The 20157-nt window shown below is 35.7% G+C and overlaps 1 protein-coding gene across 1 annotated transcript in view; it reads left to right on the plus strand.

Moving 5' to 3' along the window:
• The window catches only part of LOC141333044 (uncharacterized), an 86172-nt gene that overhangs the window by 47916 nt on the left and 18099 nt on the right, over window positions 1-20157 (plus strand). The window contains exons 6-8 of the mRNA XM_073837989.1: window positions 4337-4510; window positions 9074-9247; window positions 19674-19847. Of these exons, the coding sequence (XP_073694090.1) occupies window positions 4337-4510; window positions 9074-9247; window positions 19674-19847 (522 nt within the window). The remainder of the gene's footprint in view (window positions 1-4336; window positions 4511-9073; window positions 9248-19673; window positions 19848-20157) is intronic.

Here is a 20157-nt window from a genome sequence, read left to right on the forward strand (position 1 = left end):
ATTATTATTTATTTATTTTTATATTTTTGGTTGGTGTTGAATCTGTGGCGGTAGGAATTTATGCATGGTGCATGTGTGGGAAACACTGTATCCACACCACATGGCACTGGCCACCCATTAAACACTTTTGGGAAGATGTCACTGAATCCCTATCCCACCTCCTGGACTCTGTCGCATCCCATTCTCCCCTTGACTCTGTTATTTCCTGATTGAGAGTTGATAGATCCCCCAGTAGACAAACAAAAGCATACTCCTCGTAGCTCTAGCCATCGACAAGAAAACATCCTGAAGCACTGTTCACAGAAGACATTTTATTATTATTAATATCATAGAAACATTGGGCAGTAATAAGATAATACTGATGGGAGGATGTTTTGTTTTGTGTGGACGGTAACAGTCTAATGCAGATCATAACACTGAATATACATAATTAAAAATGTATAAATATAAATAAAATAAAACTGCACCCAACAAACACCACTCATGTATTTAATGCAGCACCTCAGTTTAAGCTTACATTCATAAACATAGTAATCTGGCCTTGAATGGAGATAAACATGACACTGACACAGAAGCTAGGATAGGTGTGGTGTGTGTTGGGTATGGCTCATTAGTACTTTTGTCTTTTATATATATCTACTATTGTGATTATATCAGTATTATTATTCTTATTATTGATATTACTGTTACCGTCATCACAAAATATTATCGTTACATCACAATCTTTAGTATGATTATTACTATTATTATTACTGTTAATAATATTGATATTTCTGTTACCATCATCATAAAATCTTATTGTTATCATTATCTTTAGTATTATTATTGTTGTTGTTACTTCTATTTTTTCTAAACATGCTTATACTACTTCATCTTTATTTCATTGCTGTTTTTTTGTCTGTTTTTGAATAAGCTGTCAACAAAACATTGCCTAACTTTTTACATTTGAGTTGAACACGTTAATTGCCAATCAATGACTAGTTTACATGTGCACGAATAATGCGATTGTTTCCGATAATCAGAGCAAGGACTTAATCACATTATGATGTTTTCATGTCAAGAGCAAAGCTCATGTACAGTAGCGATCAAAACTAAAGTCCAAAACCTAAAGTTTTCAACACGTATGTATTGAAACACTTAACCTCTTCCACCAGGAGGTGGCCACAACTGCAAGTTTAAAAAGTATTTATCATTGAATCATTCATTCAGGAGATTCTAATAGTGAAAAAACTTTAAATTTAGTTTGATTAAGTCTTAAAAAATATATATTCAATAAACATTTTGTCAGAGCCACTAGTAAATTAAGTCATTTTGTTTAGAATTGATCTACTTCAGGGTATCCGCGGGGTTTTAAAAAGTATTAAAAAGTGATAAATCAAAATTGTCAAATTTAAGGCCATTAAAAGTATTAATAGGGCTGGGCAATTTGGCTTAGAATCAAAATCTCGATTAATTGAACATTTTAACCCGATTACGATTAATGAACGATTATTTTATTTATTAATAAAATTATATTTAATTATATTTATATAATATTTATTTTTTTGCCCTCATAGTTCACTGACAAGTTTTGTACAGTAAATATGTTCACATATTACAAGCGAGAGATTTTTGGATGAAGGGTGCATTACTTGATTTTAAAATAATTGAAGGAAACACACTATCTACGATCTATGATTATTAATTGAACATCAGTGTTGAACAACTGAAATTAAAGCAAGCATTGCTTAAAACGAAAAGTCACATTTTTCTTAAATTAGTGAAAATAAATAACTTGCACTATTGGAAACAAAATAAATAATTTTCAATGTTTTTCATATTAAAAGTAGAAAATAAGCAGTATCTCTAAATAAAATTACCCTTGTATATCCTGTAAATACTTTTTACTGTATAAATACTGTTTAAGCTCTCCATCGACATGTCGGCGGAATAACGGAACGGAGCGCTAGTGTTTTTTAAAGGGAAAGTAATTGAAATAATCTTCCTGGAAAAATTTTAACGATTATAGGTTCTGAATGTCGATTTCGATTATTTTTCGATTAATCGCCCAGCCCTAAGTATTAAATGTGGTCTCAAAGATATAATTTTTTCCAAATTAGGTATTATTTTTTCAGACTATCAGGTGTCCTATTCTGTTTGAAATTCTATCTGCGTTCGCGTTAGTTCGTTTAAATATGGGCCTCCTCTGCGACTGTCAATCATTCTCCATTCAGTAACGTTATTCAAACAGCGCGCGCACCTCTTCCGGTTACAGCAGGATGCACGGTAAAACTCTCCAATATGATATATTCACATTAAAATGCTTGATCTGTAGAGAAAAGGCTGTGGATTTGCATAAAATGACTTTATTTTGTTGGAGTTTGTTGCTGTTTTAAACAACTCGCTACCGTGTGCCTGTCACAAACACACAAGGACTATGAATCGGCATCAAACGCACAATAACTGGAATTTAAAACTCTTGAAGAAACAATTGATAAATAAACTGTTGGACAGATATACACTAGGATTTGTGCGCTCGACATTTCTTCGCTTTGTGCCGTGAACTTTTAAATGCGCACTGGCTGTGTCTCCATGTGACCCTGGAAATCCAGAGGTCTCACGAGAGCACAATTTGAATTGTCTCTCCAAGACACTCTGGCATCAAGCAATGATGCATGTTACCGCAATACGTAAGCAATTGTGGGAACCAATCAAATCGGTGCATCTGATGTAGGCGGGCCAGAGGCGAGCTAAACTGATGACAACAGCACTGCGACGTACGGAATCATTAGTAAACATTGTAAGAGATCTACAGATGAAAACCAGTTGTTTGAAACGGCTTTGGCCGCTGAGAAGGACGTTTTTGCTGTTTTGCGGACTGGATACGGCAAGAGTTTAATCTATCAGTTAGGTCCGCTGGTAGCGAAGCACGAAGAGGAACAGATCAGAAGCGGGCAATGCCAGATAGCATTCGGCAGTCTCGAGTCCTGGCTGTTAAAAAAGAAGTTGCTATAAATGTTATCGAACAAGGTCTACCGGGACAACCTGATCGGGATTGTGGTGGATGAGGTCCATCTCATTGACAAATGGTAAGAGTCACTTGGTAAACTTACTGTAACGAAAAACTGAACTATTCAATAGTAATACAGTAGCCTAACTTGAACAGGACGATGTGTCTCGCTGCTGAATGAAACGCTAGCGTCTATCCACATATTAGTTGATAGTTAATGAATAGTTTGATCGGACCTAATTGTTTTAATGAGATTGATTCGGCTGTCGTAATTAATAGTTATTAATCTTGTCACATTGTTTATGTTATAACATTGAAATCCACTCATGTTCACCATAACTCTGGGTACGTCACACCATGTATTGTTGTGATTGGTCGGGAGTTATCCAATTGTGTTCAGTGAGAGTTTCAAATGCACGCTTGGTCCCGCCCCTCGAGTAAGGTCCTTTTCATTGCTCAATGCCAGACCCATAATCTTAATAGATTTGGGTCTGGATGTTTCCAGGCTATCTCCATGTTGCTTTGAGCACATCATTCTGCACCCGCGATGCGCATACACGCTTTGTGCGCTCTGTTTTGAAGCGTTTCATATTATCATGGTTTTGCGCACTGAAAGATGCACAGACTTTTCTCTACAGATCAAGCATTTTAATGTGAATATATCATAATGGAGAATCAGCAACTTGCAGTGAATGCCAGCCAGTGTGCTGGAACTATCCATTCTCTCCATTGCACATTTTATGTAGTTTGTTTTATTTTTATTTACTAAGTGAAATAAATATGTGCAATATGTTGTCAACATCAGTCTCTAAATCTATTCTTTTTTGTATGTTATATATGTCAAAATCTGTGTAAATAATGGAAAGGTCGCTGATTAACACTTGGAATTCAGTGTCGTGATGGTTTTTAAAAAAAATCTGAAGGTAGTAAAAAAGGTATTAAAAAGTAGTAAAATTAACTTAAGGATTGCTGTATATACCCTGTACTTAGAATTTTTTTTTTTCTTTAAAATTGTGACACAATTTTGATCTCCAATATAAAAAAAACTTTCAATTTATCATGCAGCTTTAGTTTACATGTTTATTACTGCATACAATTCATTAATATAAAAGATTAATTTCATACAGTACAAGCTGATATCAAAATGATACCTACCTTTTTTTTTTTTTTTCTTTTTTTTTGCATTTGAATAAAATACTGTTTTTCCTATATATATTTCATCGAGAATGTCTTTAAAAAAGTTAAATATTTTTGTGTCAGGCTGTTGTCTCGTCACACCCCTATAAACTACATAATCTATCTGATAAATTGACATTAATATGGCTGTTTGTTTTGTTCTCTTCACAGACTGTGTGGATGTGAACTCACTGCTCAGTCCTGTGAGAGTTTGTCTTCAGCTCTACAGTCCTCAAACTGCCCCCTAAGAGATCTGGACCTGACTAACAATGACCTGCAGGATTCTGGAGTGAAGCTTCTTTCTGAAGGACTGAAGAGTCCAAACTGTCAGCTGGAGATACTGAGGTAACTGGTTTTCCATAAAATAATTAACAAAATGCTACCACCATTGATTTTTGTCAACAATCTGCTGTCAATGCAATGCCAGAACAAGAGACAACATTCCCAGATAGCATCCGGATGTGGGCCACCTTTGGCAAAAATGTGGCACAATCGACAAAGACTAATCAGGGTATAAACTAGGCTTGCCACGATTGACGGTGTTGACGGTGTTACCGGTTTTAAGACGCAACACCGGTGTCATCACATTTCCACCGTGACACCGTCCCCACATTTTTTTAATTTTTTTTGAAGTATTTGGTTTTTTTTTATGAAATGTTTATTTGAATTAAATGGAAAATATAATTCTAAATAATTTACTTAAGACGAAAGAATGCACTGTAATTAAAAACTGAGCATAGCTACAATGCGTCATATTTCATTTATAACCTGAGGAGAACGAGAGGAGTCGAGTTTACAGAAAGAGAATAGTGGACAATTTAGTGTCAAAACTAGGGGTGTAAAAATTAATTGTTTTTACGATGCAGACAAGGACGATTCGTTATTGGTTCAGTAATAGACCATAACCAGTTATAACAGACTCAGTCCCGGTGCCAGCACACGCGACACAGGGGGCTTGTCTGATTTTCCGGGAGGGGGGTTGGGCTAACGAGCGGAGTAGGCTACTCTATAAAATAAGTCTTTAGATTTTAGCTGAAAGGATTATTACCACTTTATTTACACACGGTGTCCATTATGGCCCTAATTATGACGAACTAACAAACATCAGTGTGTATTTAACAAATGTCTTTTTTTGTTAGTAATTCTTTAAAAGATTGAAACATTATTTGTATTTGGTTGAAAAGAACTGAGCGCGTCCATCTCAGCACCGTTTTACAAAAATATAACGTTTTGTTGATATTGTGAGTGCACATAAATAATAATAGTACACATTTTGCCGTTTTGAATAATGTAGTACTTTTATGTTTATCAGCAAAAATGGTGTATTTCAGGTTTCCACTGTTATTAAGCAAAAATGCAAGTGATTAATTGCGTTTGAGCTTCCATGTCCAGCTGCAAAGCCTGCTTTTGCTTTCACTCTCTGCAGAAACGATTGGATATATGCTCTAACCGCGCACATTTATATAGTTTAAATGTGTAAAACTTAATATTCTGAAATGCATCAAGTGTTTTATGTCTATAGATTTTATTTATTGCAAGTCGTGCTGATTTGAGAAGGCTAAATTTATCAAACATGCTCAACTCATTGCCGCTGGCCGCTTGGTCTTTAGGTCATTATTTTAAAAAACAAAAACTTGAATTTAACAAACATAAAATGTTCCAAACATATGTGTAAATTAACATAAAAAGGAAACAAAACTAAATCTATCCACTTTGCCATTAAAATCAAAAACGGAGTTATTTTATAGGCTGCAACACGAACTCTGTTCTGATAAATTGTCAGACAAGGACGGGGCTCGGGTCTGAGAGTCTCAGGCTGGGCTCGTGTAGGACTCTATTCGTTCCCTTGTTTTAATTAAGATCTGAGCGGTACATCTCGGTTCGAATGGTATTCGGTTTAGTTTTTCGCGTTTAAAATGACTATAGCGGCAGCTTTTATAGCAAAAAATATATTGCCCTTTTCTGTGGTGGTTAAATACACTGGAGCCGCGATATAAGCTTCCCTCATGCAGACACTTTTCAGAAAAGATTATGCCGCTGTAGGTTCACACCCCTAGTCAAAACGCAATGCAAAAGCGCCTGCTTGGCAATATTTTGGGTTCAAAGTTTTTTGTTTTTTTTTTCGTTGTGGTCCATTCAAACAATTGACGCCGAATTGCCAATTCCTGCAAAAGTGAAAGTATAATACGCACGCATTTATAAGCTGTTTAAATGCAGAAAAAAATAGGAAACCCACACCCCCATGGTGATACCGGTATTATTGGTGTTGTCACATGTAGGCATGGGATGATAACCGGTTTCAAGGTTTACCGCGGTTTGAAAAAGTCACGGTTTCAAAACCGCAAACAAAAAAACTTATACTGTTCCTACAATATGTGCCTTTTCTGTGTCGTCAAAGTGAAAGCGCAGGACTCTCTACTGGGTTGTGTGTGTGTACCTGCAGAGAAAACAATGCAGCCCCTCTCCCAGCGGTTAGTGCTGTAGACGTGTGTCTGTGATTGTGCAGGTGATCCACAGTCAGTGAGATTCAGCAGTGATATATAAGTTCAGGATGGACGAAGAAGGAGGTGAACCCCCACAACACAGAGTGGGGAATAGCAGACTATATGTACTAACGTTACGTTTCTGTGATTGAACATTAGTACAACAATTAAGTTCAAGTGAAATCACATCTTTGCTTTTAATCCTTCTGCCACGTTAAAGGTGCAGTGTGTAGGTTTTTGCGGCATCTAGCGGCGAAGTGGTGAATTGCAACAGTCCAGCGCTCACCTCTCCCTTTACAGAACTACGGAAGCCCATACAGGATTAAAATCTCACCTTTTTTTGACAGCAACGAATAGTGAGATTTCTTTTAAAATGTAATTTAAGGAATTATATTTACTTAATCATTCAACAAAACTATGTTATTGAGAATATTACTGTTACCTGTTCATTATTGTGTCAGTGTTTTTTTTTTCACAAGCTGACAATTCTAAGTTAATAAAGACATAATGGTTCATTAAGGTCTTTAAGCACCCCTGAAAACACAGTTATTGCACCTCTGTCTAGAAATCATCTTAATTATTACACAGTGCACCTTTAACATCTTTTCAAAATCATGGCATAAAAAAAACCTTGCTGGCTCTCACGTGTCTTTGAGTATTTGTTTATTTTTGGAGCTGTCACTAATGGTCATATTTTTGATTTGATTAGTGATTGCATTTTTTCCATTTAGAAGGATTTGTTTTTAAACATTTCATTTTGTTGATTATTGTTGAGCTGCAGGCTTAGGCTCACACAAGTGACTGAAATTTAATTTAATTAAGAAGATATAATTATTTATTTTAATTATTTTGCCTGATGTTCTATGTTACAAAGTGTTCTAAATGTTTCCTAAAATAAAATATACTGTGTTCAGCAAAAAAAAAAAAAAAAAATTTTACCCAGACATTTAAATATAACATTGTAGAGCAGTAATTACAATACCGTGATACCGTGATATTTTTATCCAAGGTTATCATACCGTCAGAATCTTATACCGGCCCATGCCTAGTCACATGTCGATTAACTAGTGGGGAAATTTCCTCATCGTCACAACCCTAGTATAAACCAAATGTGGTCCACATATGTTTCAGCAAATGTGGCCCAGGTATATTAACATGTTTCTGGGCCCCATATATCATAAAACAGATGAGGGCTACTTCTGGTTTGGATGTAGCACTGAATAATTGAAATATACTTTTTAATTTGTAAATAAGGCCTAAACAATTTTAATAGTATTTGTCTACATTTAGTAGGATACAACACAGTTAACTGATGCAGGCTGATCTGGATATGAGTCTTAAGAAGGCTACTTAATTAGCAATTTAGTTTTGAAACATGCTTTTAATGGCATTTTTTAATATTTGAACAGTGTAGCAAAAAATAAATAAATGGGTGTAAACACTCATTGTCTACAGTAGCGATCAAAACTAAAGTATCTTAACACGTATGTATTGTAACACTCACCCTCTTCCACCAGCAGGTGGCCACAACTGCACGTCTAAAAAAGTATTTATCATTGAATCATTCATTCAGATTATTCTAATATTGAAAAAACTCTATTAATTGAGACTCTGACTCCTTTTTTATTAGTTTGAATATAAAGTACTGTGCAAAAGTTTTAGGCCACTAGGATTTTCACCAAAACAAAAAAGGTTTTAAGTCGATTATTTCTATCTTTTGCTGTAGTGTGTCAGTAGGAAATATCAGTTTGCATTTCCAAACATTCATTTTGCCATTAATTGTACAAATCCAGAGAGATTTTAGTTTGCACAAGGAGTCTGACAACAGCCAGTGCTCCACACAGAGATCTGATCTCATCCTCATCCAGTCTGTCTGGAATCACATGAAGAAACACAACAAACGGAGACAATCCTAGTGGCCTAAAACTTTTGCACAGTACTGTATATATTTTTTTAAACTTAAGCAATGAACATTTAGTCAGAACCACTAGTAAATTACGTTATTTTGTTTAGAATTTGTCTAATTTTTTTCTTCAGAATAATGAGAAAATTGATCTCCAATTAAAAAAAAAAACTTTATTTATCCAGAATCATGCAGCTTTAGTTTACATGTTTATTAGTGCATACAATTAATTAATATAAAAGTTTAATTTCATAAAGTACAAGCTGATATCAAAATGATACCTACATTTATTTATTTTATTTTTTTTTTTGCATTTTGTGTTTTTCTGTTGAATAGAATACTGTTTTTCCTATATATTTCCTTGAGGATTTTTAAAAAAAAAAAGTTTACAAATGTTGTCTCGGGCTGTTCTTTAACCAAGTCTCGTCTCGTGGTATAAGTGTCTCGTCACACCCCTATAAACTACATAATCTATCTGATAAATTGACATTAATATGGCTGTTTGTTTTGTTCTCTTCACAGACTGTGTGGATGTAAACTCACTGCTCAGTCCTGTGAGAGTTTGTCTTCAGCTCTACAGTCCTCAAACTGCCCCCTGAGAGATCTGGACCTGACTAACAATGACCTGCCGGATTCTGGAGTGAAGCTTCTTTCTGAAGGACTGAAGAGTCCAAACTGTCAGCTGGAGATACTGAGGTAACTGGTTTTCCATAAAATAATTAACAAAATGCTACCACAATAAATGGCCATTGATTTTTGTTAACAATCTGCTGTCAATGCAATGCCAGAACAAGAGACAACATTCCCAGATAGCATCCGGATGTGGGCCACCTTTGGCAAAAATGTGGCACAATCGACAAAGACTTATCAGGGTATAAACCAAATGTGGTCCACATATGTTTCAGCAAATGTGACCCAGGTATATTAACATGTTTCTGGGCCCCATATATCATAAAACAGATGAGGGCTACTTCTGGTTTGGATGTAGCACTGGATAATAGAAATATACTTTTTAAACTGTAAATAAGGCCTAAAAACTTAATAGAATTTGGCTACTTTTAGTAGGATACAACACAGTTAACTGATGCAGGCTGATCTGGATATGAGTCTTAAGAAGAAGTGCAGCAAAAAAACAAAAAACAAAAATAAAAACATAAGTGCAGTATAATAATATCTCTTATAGCTAGAGCCACTGTCTCTCTGTCCTCATCGACTGAGGTGTCCCTCTCTCCAACCCCCATCACCAGCTCACAGCGCTCCTTTATCGCTCCGTTAAAGATCCACTGATTTGAACACAAATATTGTTCCCCATCAGATCTACTATAACGCAAAATTTGCTGTTGTTTGCACACTTGGAAACAAAAACAACACAAAAAAAAAAAAAAAAAAAAAAAAACAGAAAGAGTGAAGGAAGGCTAAAGGCAGTTCAACATTGCAAACATGAATTCAAGGCTGCAGCAGGTGAATCATCATATAGTATATTTAACAGTGTTTCACACTTTAATTCTTGTAATTAGGGGTATTTTCCATTATAATCACTGGTCTTGATACCAGTAATCTAGTTATCATATATTTATAATATTTTATTAAAATCGTATAAATAGTAGGCCCAAAAACAGTTAAAAGTTAGAGTTAGGTTTAGTGGAGACAGGATATACAGTTTAATTTAAACATTATTCTATGGTAGGTCCTCATAAAACATGGAAACCCAATGTGTGTATGTGTGCTTCATGTATTTGTTAACATTTTAAGGAACACTGAAAATTAATGTCCCATAAATCCTGGTTTAAAGCACTTAATTTAAGACATTTTCAGATTTCTGTGACCTAATCTGATCTGTGGTTAATAAGTGTAAACAAAACATTACCTAACTTTTACATATGAGTTAAACACGTTAATTATGGTGTCAGTGAATAATGAACTCACTATTTGCATACAGCCTATTAATGTATTAACTACAGTTTATAAACTGTTAATGAACTATAATAGTTTTGAAATGATTTGAAAGTGGTTTGTTCTTATATTCTTATTATAAAGTGTTATTCGGTACAAACATGAACTCCAGATTATAAACTATTAGGGATGTGATGAGGCCTCATGAGATCTGACTAGTCTCATGAAAACGTGATGATATCCTTATAGAGTTTAATTAGAGCTGCACGATTAATCATTTATAGATCGAAATCTCTATTTAAACACCCAAGCAATCTTATTCCTGAATGGCAATGATTCAGCTGTGTCTATTACGACTGTTTCAGACGCTCCACTGACGCTTACCATGAGAAACAGGTGTTAAAGACATTCAGATCTGCATTCATGCTGCTGCTGATCCAGAAAGAGCAACACAAACAGTCTGTTTGACCACATAATCATCATTACTTCTGTTACAGACATTTACGTAACAAGTACTGGGATAAAAGTTTATAGTTTGGATATAAACACTCATTGTCTACAGTAGCGATCAAAACTAAAGTATCTTAACATGTATGTATTATAACACTTAACCTCTTCCACCAGGAGGTGGCCACAACTGCACATTTAAAAAACTATTTATCATTGAATCATTCATTCAGATGATTCTAAAAGTGAAAAAAAAAAAACTCTTAATTGAGACTCTGACTCCTTTTTTTTAATTTAGTTTCAGGGTTTCCGCGGGGTCTTAAAAAGTCTTAAGTCTAAAATTTAAAAATCAAAATTTTAGGCCATAAAAAGTCTTAAATTCGCTGTTCTAGGTCTTAAATAATTTTACACAGGTCTTATTTTTCCGATGTCCATGTAACGCTACCTCTAATGCTCATTTAAATTCTCTTTTTGTTGTTTCCGTGGTGTTGTAGTTCTTTATTTCACTATTCCAAATATAATTTGCTGAATTTAAACTACAAATGAGACCAGCATGCAATAGCCAATCAGCTTTCTGTTATTGGCACGAGTCTCTCTCGGATTGTACCGCAGAAGTAAAATGGATTTAACTTTTTAGCTTTGGGGAAGTGCAAGTTTAGCGATACTTAGCTTGAAAAAACTGAATATAGGGCTTGGCTAAGGCCAGTTGCTAACAACTAGATTTTTTTTCTCCCTCTGTGGAAGTTACTGCGTCTTCAGAATCGCAGTAGCAGAATACAGGTCAAACGACCTTTTTCTGTATATAATGTTATCAATAATAATAAGAAATATAGGTCGAGCTAGCTGACCGCCAGCCTTCGAAATACTTTTAAAATGTTTTTTTTTTTCTTGCCCGACCGAACAAACCGCCTGATTAAAACTGAAGTGACAAAAACAACTAGCGAAGCATCGAAAGGCAGGAAAGATTAATATTTTAATACATTCAACGTAAACAGAAATTGATAATGGATAGTGTATTTCTGGTCTAATTGTGACATACTTTAAAACAAATGAATGTAACAGCACTCTAAAGAAACGCACTGAGGTAAAAATTTCAAATGTATAGTTTATTTATAACATGATATAGTTCAGTAATATACCAAGTGAGCTTTTTGCTGAATATTCTCACAATTACAAATGTTACAATAATTTTAGCTCAATAAAAAATTAGTTAGTCAAGTAGTTACTTACATATTAGACAATATGCAACATTAGCAGAAGCATTCTCCTAGCAACATTTTGCTATGATTCAGCGTTTTGATCGAATCAGTTGAAATAACTCGCTCATGAAGTGACTTACCGCCACCTGCTGGTAATTTAGTGTGTTTAAAAGTATGCCTCCACACCCAACATTTCTAATGTACATATTTATAAATCAATAAATGTATTTAAAACATTAATCTCACTTTTAATTTTGCAGTGTAAATTATGTCATCTCACTGCTAACAGCCATTTAGAATTTATTGATAAATTCATAAAATAAATTTCAAAGGTAATGCATACATTTCAGAAGTAAAAAAAAAGGCCTTTATAAAGGTAAATCAAATATGCAGATTTAAGATGTAAAAGCTAATAGAGCACTGATGAAAATATTGCTTCAGAATTTTTTTTTTCATCAGATATTTCTAGTGGTAGTTTTATGGGGATATTTTGTGTGGAATAGTATCTGCTGATATGAAAAGTTCACTGTATATCATAGTAATAAATTTAATTTATGACCGCCATGAAATTGTGTTTACTTTTTACATTAAACACATTAAATATTACATGTATGCATGTAATATAATATCTATTTCCATTACAGGTTTCGGTCTTAAATTTCATATAAGGTGGTATTAAAAAGGTCTTAAGTCTTAAATTTCACTTGTTCATATCTGCAGAAACCCTGAGTTTGAATATACAGTACTGTGCCAAAGTTTTAGGCCACTAGGATTTTCACCAAAACAAAAAAAGGTTTTAAGTCAGTTATTTCTATTGTTTGCTGTAGTGTGTCTGTAGGAGATATCAGTTTGCATATCCAAACATTTATTTTGCCATTAATTGTACAAATCCAGAGAGATTTTTGTTTGCACAAGGAGTCTGACAACAGCCAGTGCTCCACACAGAGATCTGATCTCATCCTCATCCAGTCTGTCTGGAATCACATGAAGAAACACAACAAACGGAGACAGACTAAACCCAGAAGAACTGTGGCAACATCTCCAAGATGCTTCAAGACACCTATCTGCAAAGCTACCTGAAAAACTATGCACAAGTACACCTATAGGGCAAAAGCTACTTTAAACTCAAAGGATGGTCACACCAAATGTTGATTTAATTTAGTTAATAGAAGTTAATTGATGAAGAAAATCTATTTGACATTATTTTTGACAGCATCCTCATTTTTACACAAGAGGCTATAACTTTTAACAGAACTGTAGCTTTGCAGATAGGTCTCTTGATGCATCTTGGAGACTTTGCCACAGTTCTTCTGGGTTTAGTCTGTCTCCGTTTGTTGTGTTTCTTCATGTGATTCCAGACAGACTGGATGATGACTGGATGACCAAACTACTTCAAAACAGCATCCCATGAACCTTGAGGTTCATAAACATTCCCTCATATCTCTTATTATGAGGACAAACAGGCCATGAAACCACACAATCATAAGACTAAACAACAATGGAAAAATATGTATAAAAAAACAACAATAATATAACATAATATAAATGACTAATCAATTAATGAATCAATGAAATGGGCATATAAATGACTATAATGATTATTATAAGTTATTATGATTAAATGGAATAATTACATGATAAACTAGATAAAAAGTTTGTTAGCAAACTTTAAGTTGGCTTGAGAAAGCCTAGCCAATAAGTTTTAAGTAGTTTTAAAAGCTTTTAGTTTAAAGAAAGTTTAAAGGTTTTCTGTTTGAAATAGTTTTAGTTTGATTAATAAAGTTTGAAGATAGATAGGCTAGATAGATATAAATAGTTTGAAAATAGATAGATTTATAGATATAAATAGTTTGAATGTGAATAGATGCTAAGGTGTTGCTATGCTGTTGCTAAGGTACCCAGGGTGGTTGCTAAGGTGTTGCTATGTGGTTGCTATGCGGTTGCTAGCATTATTTAAGCAAGACTTGCAAGTCGTTAACATGATTTTTAGCATGACTAACAAGTCGCTAGCATGATTTTAGCACGACTAGCAAGTCGCTAGCATGATTTTAGCACGACTAGCAAGTCGCTAGCATGATTTTAGCATTATTTTAGCATGACTAGCAAGGTCGCTAGCATGATTTTATCAAGACTAGCAAGTCGCTAGCATGATATTAGCATGACTAGCAAGTCGCTAGCATGATTTTAGCAAGACTAGCAAGTCGCTAGCATTATTTAAGCAAGACTAGCAAGTCGCTAACATGATTTTTAGCATGACTAGCAAGTCGCTAGCATGATTTTAGCACGACTAGCAAGTCGCTAGCATGATTTTAGCACGACTAGCAAGTCGCTAGCATGATTTTAGCATTATTTTAGCATGACTAGCAAAGTCGCTAACATGATTCTAGCATGACTAGCAAGTCGCTAGCATGATTTTATCAAGACTAGCAAGTCGCTAGCATTATTTAAGCAAGACTAGCAAGTCGCTAACATGATTTTTAGCATGACTAGCAAGTCGCTAGCATGATTTTACCATGACTAACAAGTTGTTACCATGATTTTAGCATGACTAGCAAGTTGCTAGCATGATTTTAGCACGACCAGCAAGTTGCTAGCATGATTTTAGCATGACTAGCAAAGTCGCTAGCATGATTCTAGCATGACTAGCAAGTCCCTAACATGATATTAGCATGACTAGCAAGTCGCTAGCATGATTTTAGCAAGACTAGCAAGTCTCTAGCATTATTTAAGCAAGACTAGCAAGTCGCTAACATGATTTTTAGCATGACTAGCAAGTCGCTAGCATGATTTTTCCATGACTAACAAGTCGCTAGCATGATTTTAGCATGACTAGCAAGTCGCTAGCATGATTTTAGCACGACAAGCAAGTCGCTAGCATGATTTTAGCACGACTAGCAAGTCGTTAGCATGATTTTACCATTATTTTAGCATGACTAGCAAAGTCGCTAGCATGATTCTAGCATGACTAGCAAGTCTCTAGCATTATTTAAGCAAGACTAGCAAGTCGCTAACATGATTTTTAGCATGACTAGCAAGTCGCTAGCATGATTTTAGCACGACTAGCAAGTCGCTAGCATGATTTTAGCACGACTAGCAAGTCGCTAGCATGATTTTAGCATTATTTTAGCATGACTAGCAAAGTCGCTAACATGATTCTAGCATGACTAGCAAGTCGCTAGCATGATTTTATCAAGACTAGCAAGTCGCTAGCATTATTTAAGCAAGACTAGCAAGTCGCTAACATGATTTTTAGCATGACTAGCAAGTCGCTAGCATGATTTTACCATGACTAACAAGTTGCTAGCATGATTTTAGCATGACTAGCAAGTCGCTAGCATGATTTTAGCATGACTAGCAAGTTGCTAGCATGATTTTAGCACGACCAGCAAGTCGCTAGCATGATTTTAGCATGACTAGCAAGTCGCTAGCATGATTTTAGCATTATTTTAGCATGACTAGCAAAGTCGCTAGCATGATTCTAGCATGACTAGCAAGTCCTTAACATGATATTAGCATGACTAGCAAGTCGCTAGCATGATTTTAGCAAGACTAGCAAGTCTCTAGCATTATTTAAGCAAGACTAGCAAGTCGCTAACATGATTTTTAGCATGACTAGTAAGTCGCTAGCATGATTTTTCCATGACTAACAAGTCGCTAGCATGATTTTAGCATGACTAGCAAGTCGCTAGCATGATTTTATCATTATTTTAGCATGACTAGCAAGTCGCTAGCATGATTTTAGCATGACTAGCAAGTCGCTAGCATGATTTTAGCACGACTAGCAAGTCGCTAGCATGATTTTAGCATTATTTTAGCATGACTAGCAAAGTTAAAACAAATTATTAATGTCGACAGAATAATATGAAGTTTCACTGGATTATGAAAGTACCTGAAAGTGATGCACGGGGTTTCATCTTGGGTAGGGATGGGAATCGAAACCAGTGTTTCAATTCTATCGAATCATTTGCAAAATTAACTATGAAATGAACAAACAGTTCTCTATCTAGCAGCGGCAGCAGCAGTAACAATGTTAGCATGTCCTCGGCTCATAAAACATAAAAGGTGAGGGCGTGTGGTGGCGCAGATGCTGAGCGTCACTACGTGTGCTTACAAGCCTGCGTTCAACGTAAAATGCAGTATATACATTTATTCCATGGAATGTCTGGATACTGGATTCTGATTGGCTGGCAGGTGTGCAGTAAAACCGTTTAATGCACAGGTAGTTCCAAGTCAGTTTAATCACCGTTCTATATTAATGCGCTGCTTTAATTGATGCACGCAAATGCACAGAGAGAGAGAGACAGAGAGAGAGAGAGAGAGAGAGAGAGAGAGCCCGCCCACCCGCCACATATACACACACACACACACACACACACATATATATATTTATATAACACACACACACACACATATATATATTTATATAACACACACACACACACACATGTTGGGTTTACATGTTTTATGGGGACATTCCATAGGCGTAATGGTTTTTATACTGTACAAACCGTACTTTCTATCGCCCTACACCTACCCTACACCTAAACCTAGCCCTCACAGGAGATTGTGCAAACTTTTACTTTCTCAAAAAAACTCATTGTGCATGATTTATAAGCCTGTTTCCTCATGGGGACCTGAGAAATGTCCCCACAAGGTCAAAATCTACTGGTATTCCTATCCTTGTGGGGACATTTGGTCCCCACAACGTGATGAATACCAGGTACACATACACACACACACACACACACACACACTGTAAACACTCTGCATTGGCAATACACTGTAATAATTGTCATGCCAATAAAGCACATATTGAATATTCCTCAGCAACGGGGCGGTAAAGCTGCTGTTTTTGAATGAATTGTTGTTTGTAGAGAGAGACCCACAGCATGCAGGCAGGTAACGTTACGCACACACACAACTGTCATCTCTCTTGCCTTCACACTCTCTCTTGGTCGATCGATAATCTACTGAAACAAATGCTATATTTCATTCAAATAAATGTGATTTTACCGGACTATTTAATCTCTGAGTCTGATTTGAAGCGGCCAGAATGCTAGAGCTGCGTGTCATAACTGACGAAAATCTTTTTTATCCATTCAGTCAAATTTTGCACTGCAAATATCAACCCTAGTTTTAATTTGTCTATAACCATGGAATAAGCGGGATAATCAACGGCTTGCCGTGCGTTAAATGATTTAAAATGCACTTCGCGGAGGCAATCACCCTCCGCTTCGTTTAAACTCCTTTAACGCACAGCAAACCGTTGATTATCCCTTACTTATATTATTATATTTTTGTTTATTTGTGTATGTATATTATTAATATTAATGTATTATTATAATATATAAACTCCACCGGGAGTTGGTGCCCTACTCAGACTGCGTACTCTGCGTATAGGTTGCGGCGGTACTGGTTGCACCAGTCTTTTTCACGAGCTCCTCTGTTTCGCTGTCACTTTCAGCCATGTTTATTCAAGGTAATAGGTGCGTTTGACTTCATGCGGCGGCGGCGCCAGAAATCGGCTGCCGCCTTACAAAACAATGCATTCTGGTAAGATCATTTGTCCGACTTTGATCGGCGCTGCAGCCGCCTTTCGATCACGTGTGCCATCAAAGTACTGTGAGAGCAAAACGAGAGCAGTCGCAGAGGTCAGGTGCTGCAGTTGCTCAAAATCGGCTGCGAAAGCCTTGATGACGACACACTTTATTCTCATTGGTCAGATTATGTGACGACAATCACGACGTGTGCTGCGTGTTTTTTCTTAAAAAACTTCCTGTATGTAATCAATTTTTATATCGAATATCTGATATTCAAACAAAACAATAATGATGAAAATGAAGATTAGGCAATATGGTAAATATATATTCTTATTATATAAGAGTTAAAGTAAAAAAAAAAAAAAAGGTCAACCAGAGGCCGTTTTTTAATGGATGTTGTGAGAGGCTTCACTACACTGAATAAACTGCTTCTAAAAATTGAACAAATGTCCTATAGCTAACTACAAAACCAAGATACAAATAATAAACGTCATATTGCATTACATTAAAGTAACTAAAAAAAGCAAAACAATTGAAGCCTATAGAATAAATGATAGGGTAACTTTTTTCTTTTATTTATTTATCTTATTTAGTTTCATTTCTTCTTATTCTTTATTCCTTTTTTTGTGTATGTTTGAAGTACAGTTTCATCCTCTATAAGTGTCCGACTTGACGGCCGTCTCTTTACTCCTCCCCTGACTGCGAGCGGCTGCTAGTGTAGTGCATCTTGAACACACCTGGCTGGCGGCTGCAGCTCGTTGCTCTAAATTTTGCGTGTAGATTGCGTCATCAAACATGCATTATCCAATAGTGCAATAGAATTAGAATCTCTATCGTAGGCCAATTTTGTATCGTTTATATCATCCATTACTACATTATATATAACCTTTGTGTGTATAAGCCTATGTATATTATTTTGCAACCCAAAATAAATGAGGCCTAAACATTTTTAACAAACGTGCGTGTTTATTTAAGCACTTCAGTCAGTGAACAATCAGCCTGTAAAACGCTAACATAAATCAAATAAATAATACATTTAAATATTAATCTAGCCTAAATAAGAATGTTAAATCGGCTCTTAAACAAACATTCGTTGCAATCATTACTAAAACCTTCTCCGACAGCTCATCAGAATTACTGGCCCGAGTCTGACTGGAACCGGTCTGTTTTCTCTTTCTCTTCACCATTGCACAGCTGCTGGTATTAATAGCAAAGAGATTACATTTATTTTCGTTTATTTAGGTTATAAAGTTAATTTAGAAATATATTTGGAACACTTTTTGTTTGTTAAACTTTTTGTTTTTTAATGTAACGACCAAGTCATCACGATTTCAATTTAAACCCATAGATATAAGCACGCTTTGCAGAAAGCACCAGCACTATGTGAAACTTCATTTTTGCTCATAAAGGTAAGACTAATATATCATCCGAAACTGTAAAAAAATAATTTAAATAATTCAAATTATAAAGCCGCGTCCATATTAAAGGAGCAAATGACATCAAGGTCGTCCACTTCATCTTTTTGTGAAATACTACTTTATTAAAAAATAATTCACGTATCTCCTTACTTTTCCCCGACACATTCATGGTAATTATTTTTGTTGGGGCTTTGCGGTCAGATTTAGGCTACTGCGTGCATTTAAACGCAGAGGCGCGGTTGTCATTACGACAGTCACAGCCCTAGTTTTGCTTCAACCATTCAAGTGCATGAGCCCGACTGTACTTTATAGTGTCTCTCAAATATTACTCAATTTCTCTTTTCTTTTTTTTTTTTTGCTGTTTCTGTGTTAGTGGTGCAGCAGTCTGTTCTTCTTCATTCATATTTAAGCACGAATGAGAACCTTTCGCGGGAGATGCAAGGTGTATGGAAAAAAACACACCAATATTCGAATCTCAAAATTTAAATTCGAATGCCAACCCACCGAACGAATATTCAAATAATCGAATATTCTGGTCCAGCCCTACTCGTCACACCCCTATAAACTATATAACCTATCTGATAAATTGACATTAATATGGCTGTTTGTTTTGTTCTCTTCACAGACTGTGTGGATGTAAACTCACTGCTCAGTCCTGTGAGAGTTTGTCTTCAGCTCTACAGTCCTCAAACTGCCCCCTGAGAGAGCTGGACCTGACTAACAATGACCTGCAGGATTCTGGAGTGAAGCTTCTTTCTGAAGGACTGAAGAGTCCAAACTGTCAGCTGGAGATACTGAGGTAACTGGTTTTCCATAAAATAATTAATAAATTGCTACCACAATAAATGGCCATTGATTTTTGTCAACAATCTGTTCTCAATGCAATGCCAGAACAAGAGTCAACATTCCCAGATAGCATCCGGATGTGGGCCACCTTTGGCAAAAATGTGGCACAATCGACAAAGACTTATCAGGGTGTAAACCAAATGTGGTCCACGTATGTTTCAGCAAATGTGGCCCAGGTATATTAACATGTTTCTGGGATAGTTTTGGCAAAGATATGACACAGTGAGCTTTGGCTAATCAGTATGTCAGCCTAACTTGTCCCA

Source organism: Garra rufa, chromosome 4 (genome assembly GCF_049309525.1).
Source record: "Garra rufa chromosome 4, GarRuf1.0, whole genome shotgun sequence".
Lineage (NCBI taxonomy): Eukaryota > Metazoa > Chordata > Actinopteri > Cypriniformes > Cyprinidae > Garra > Garra rufa.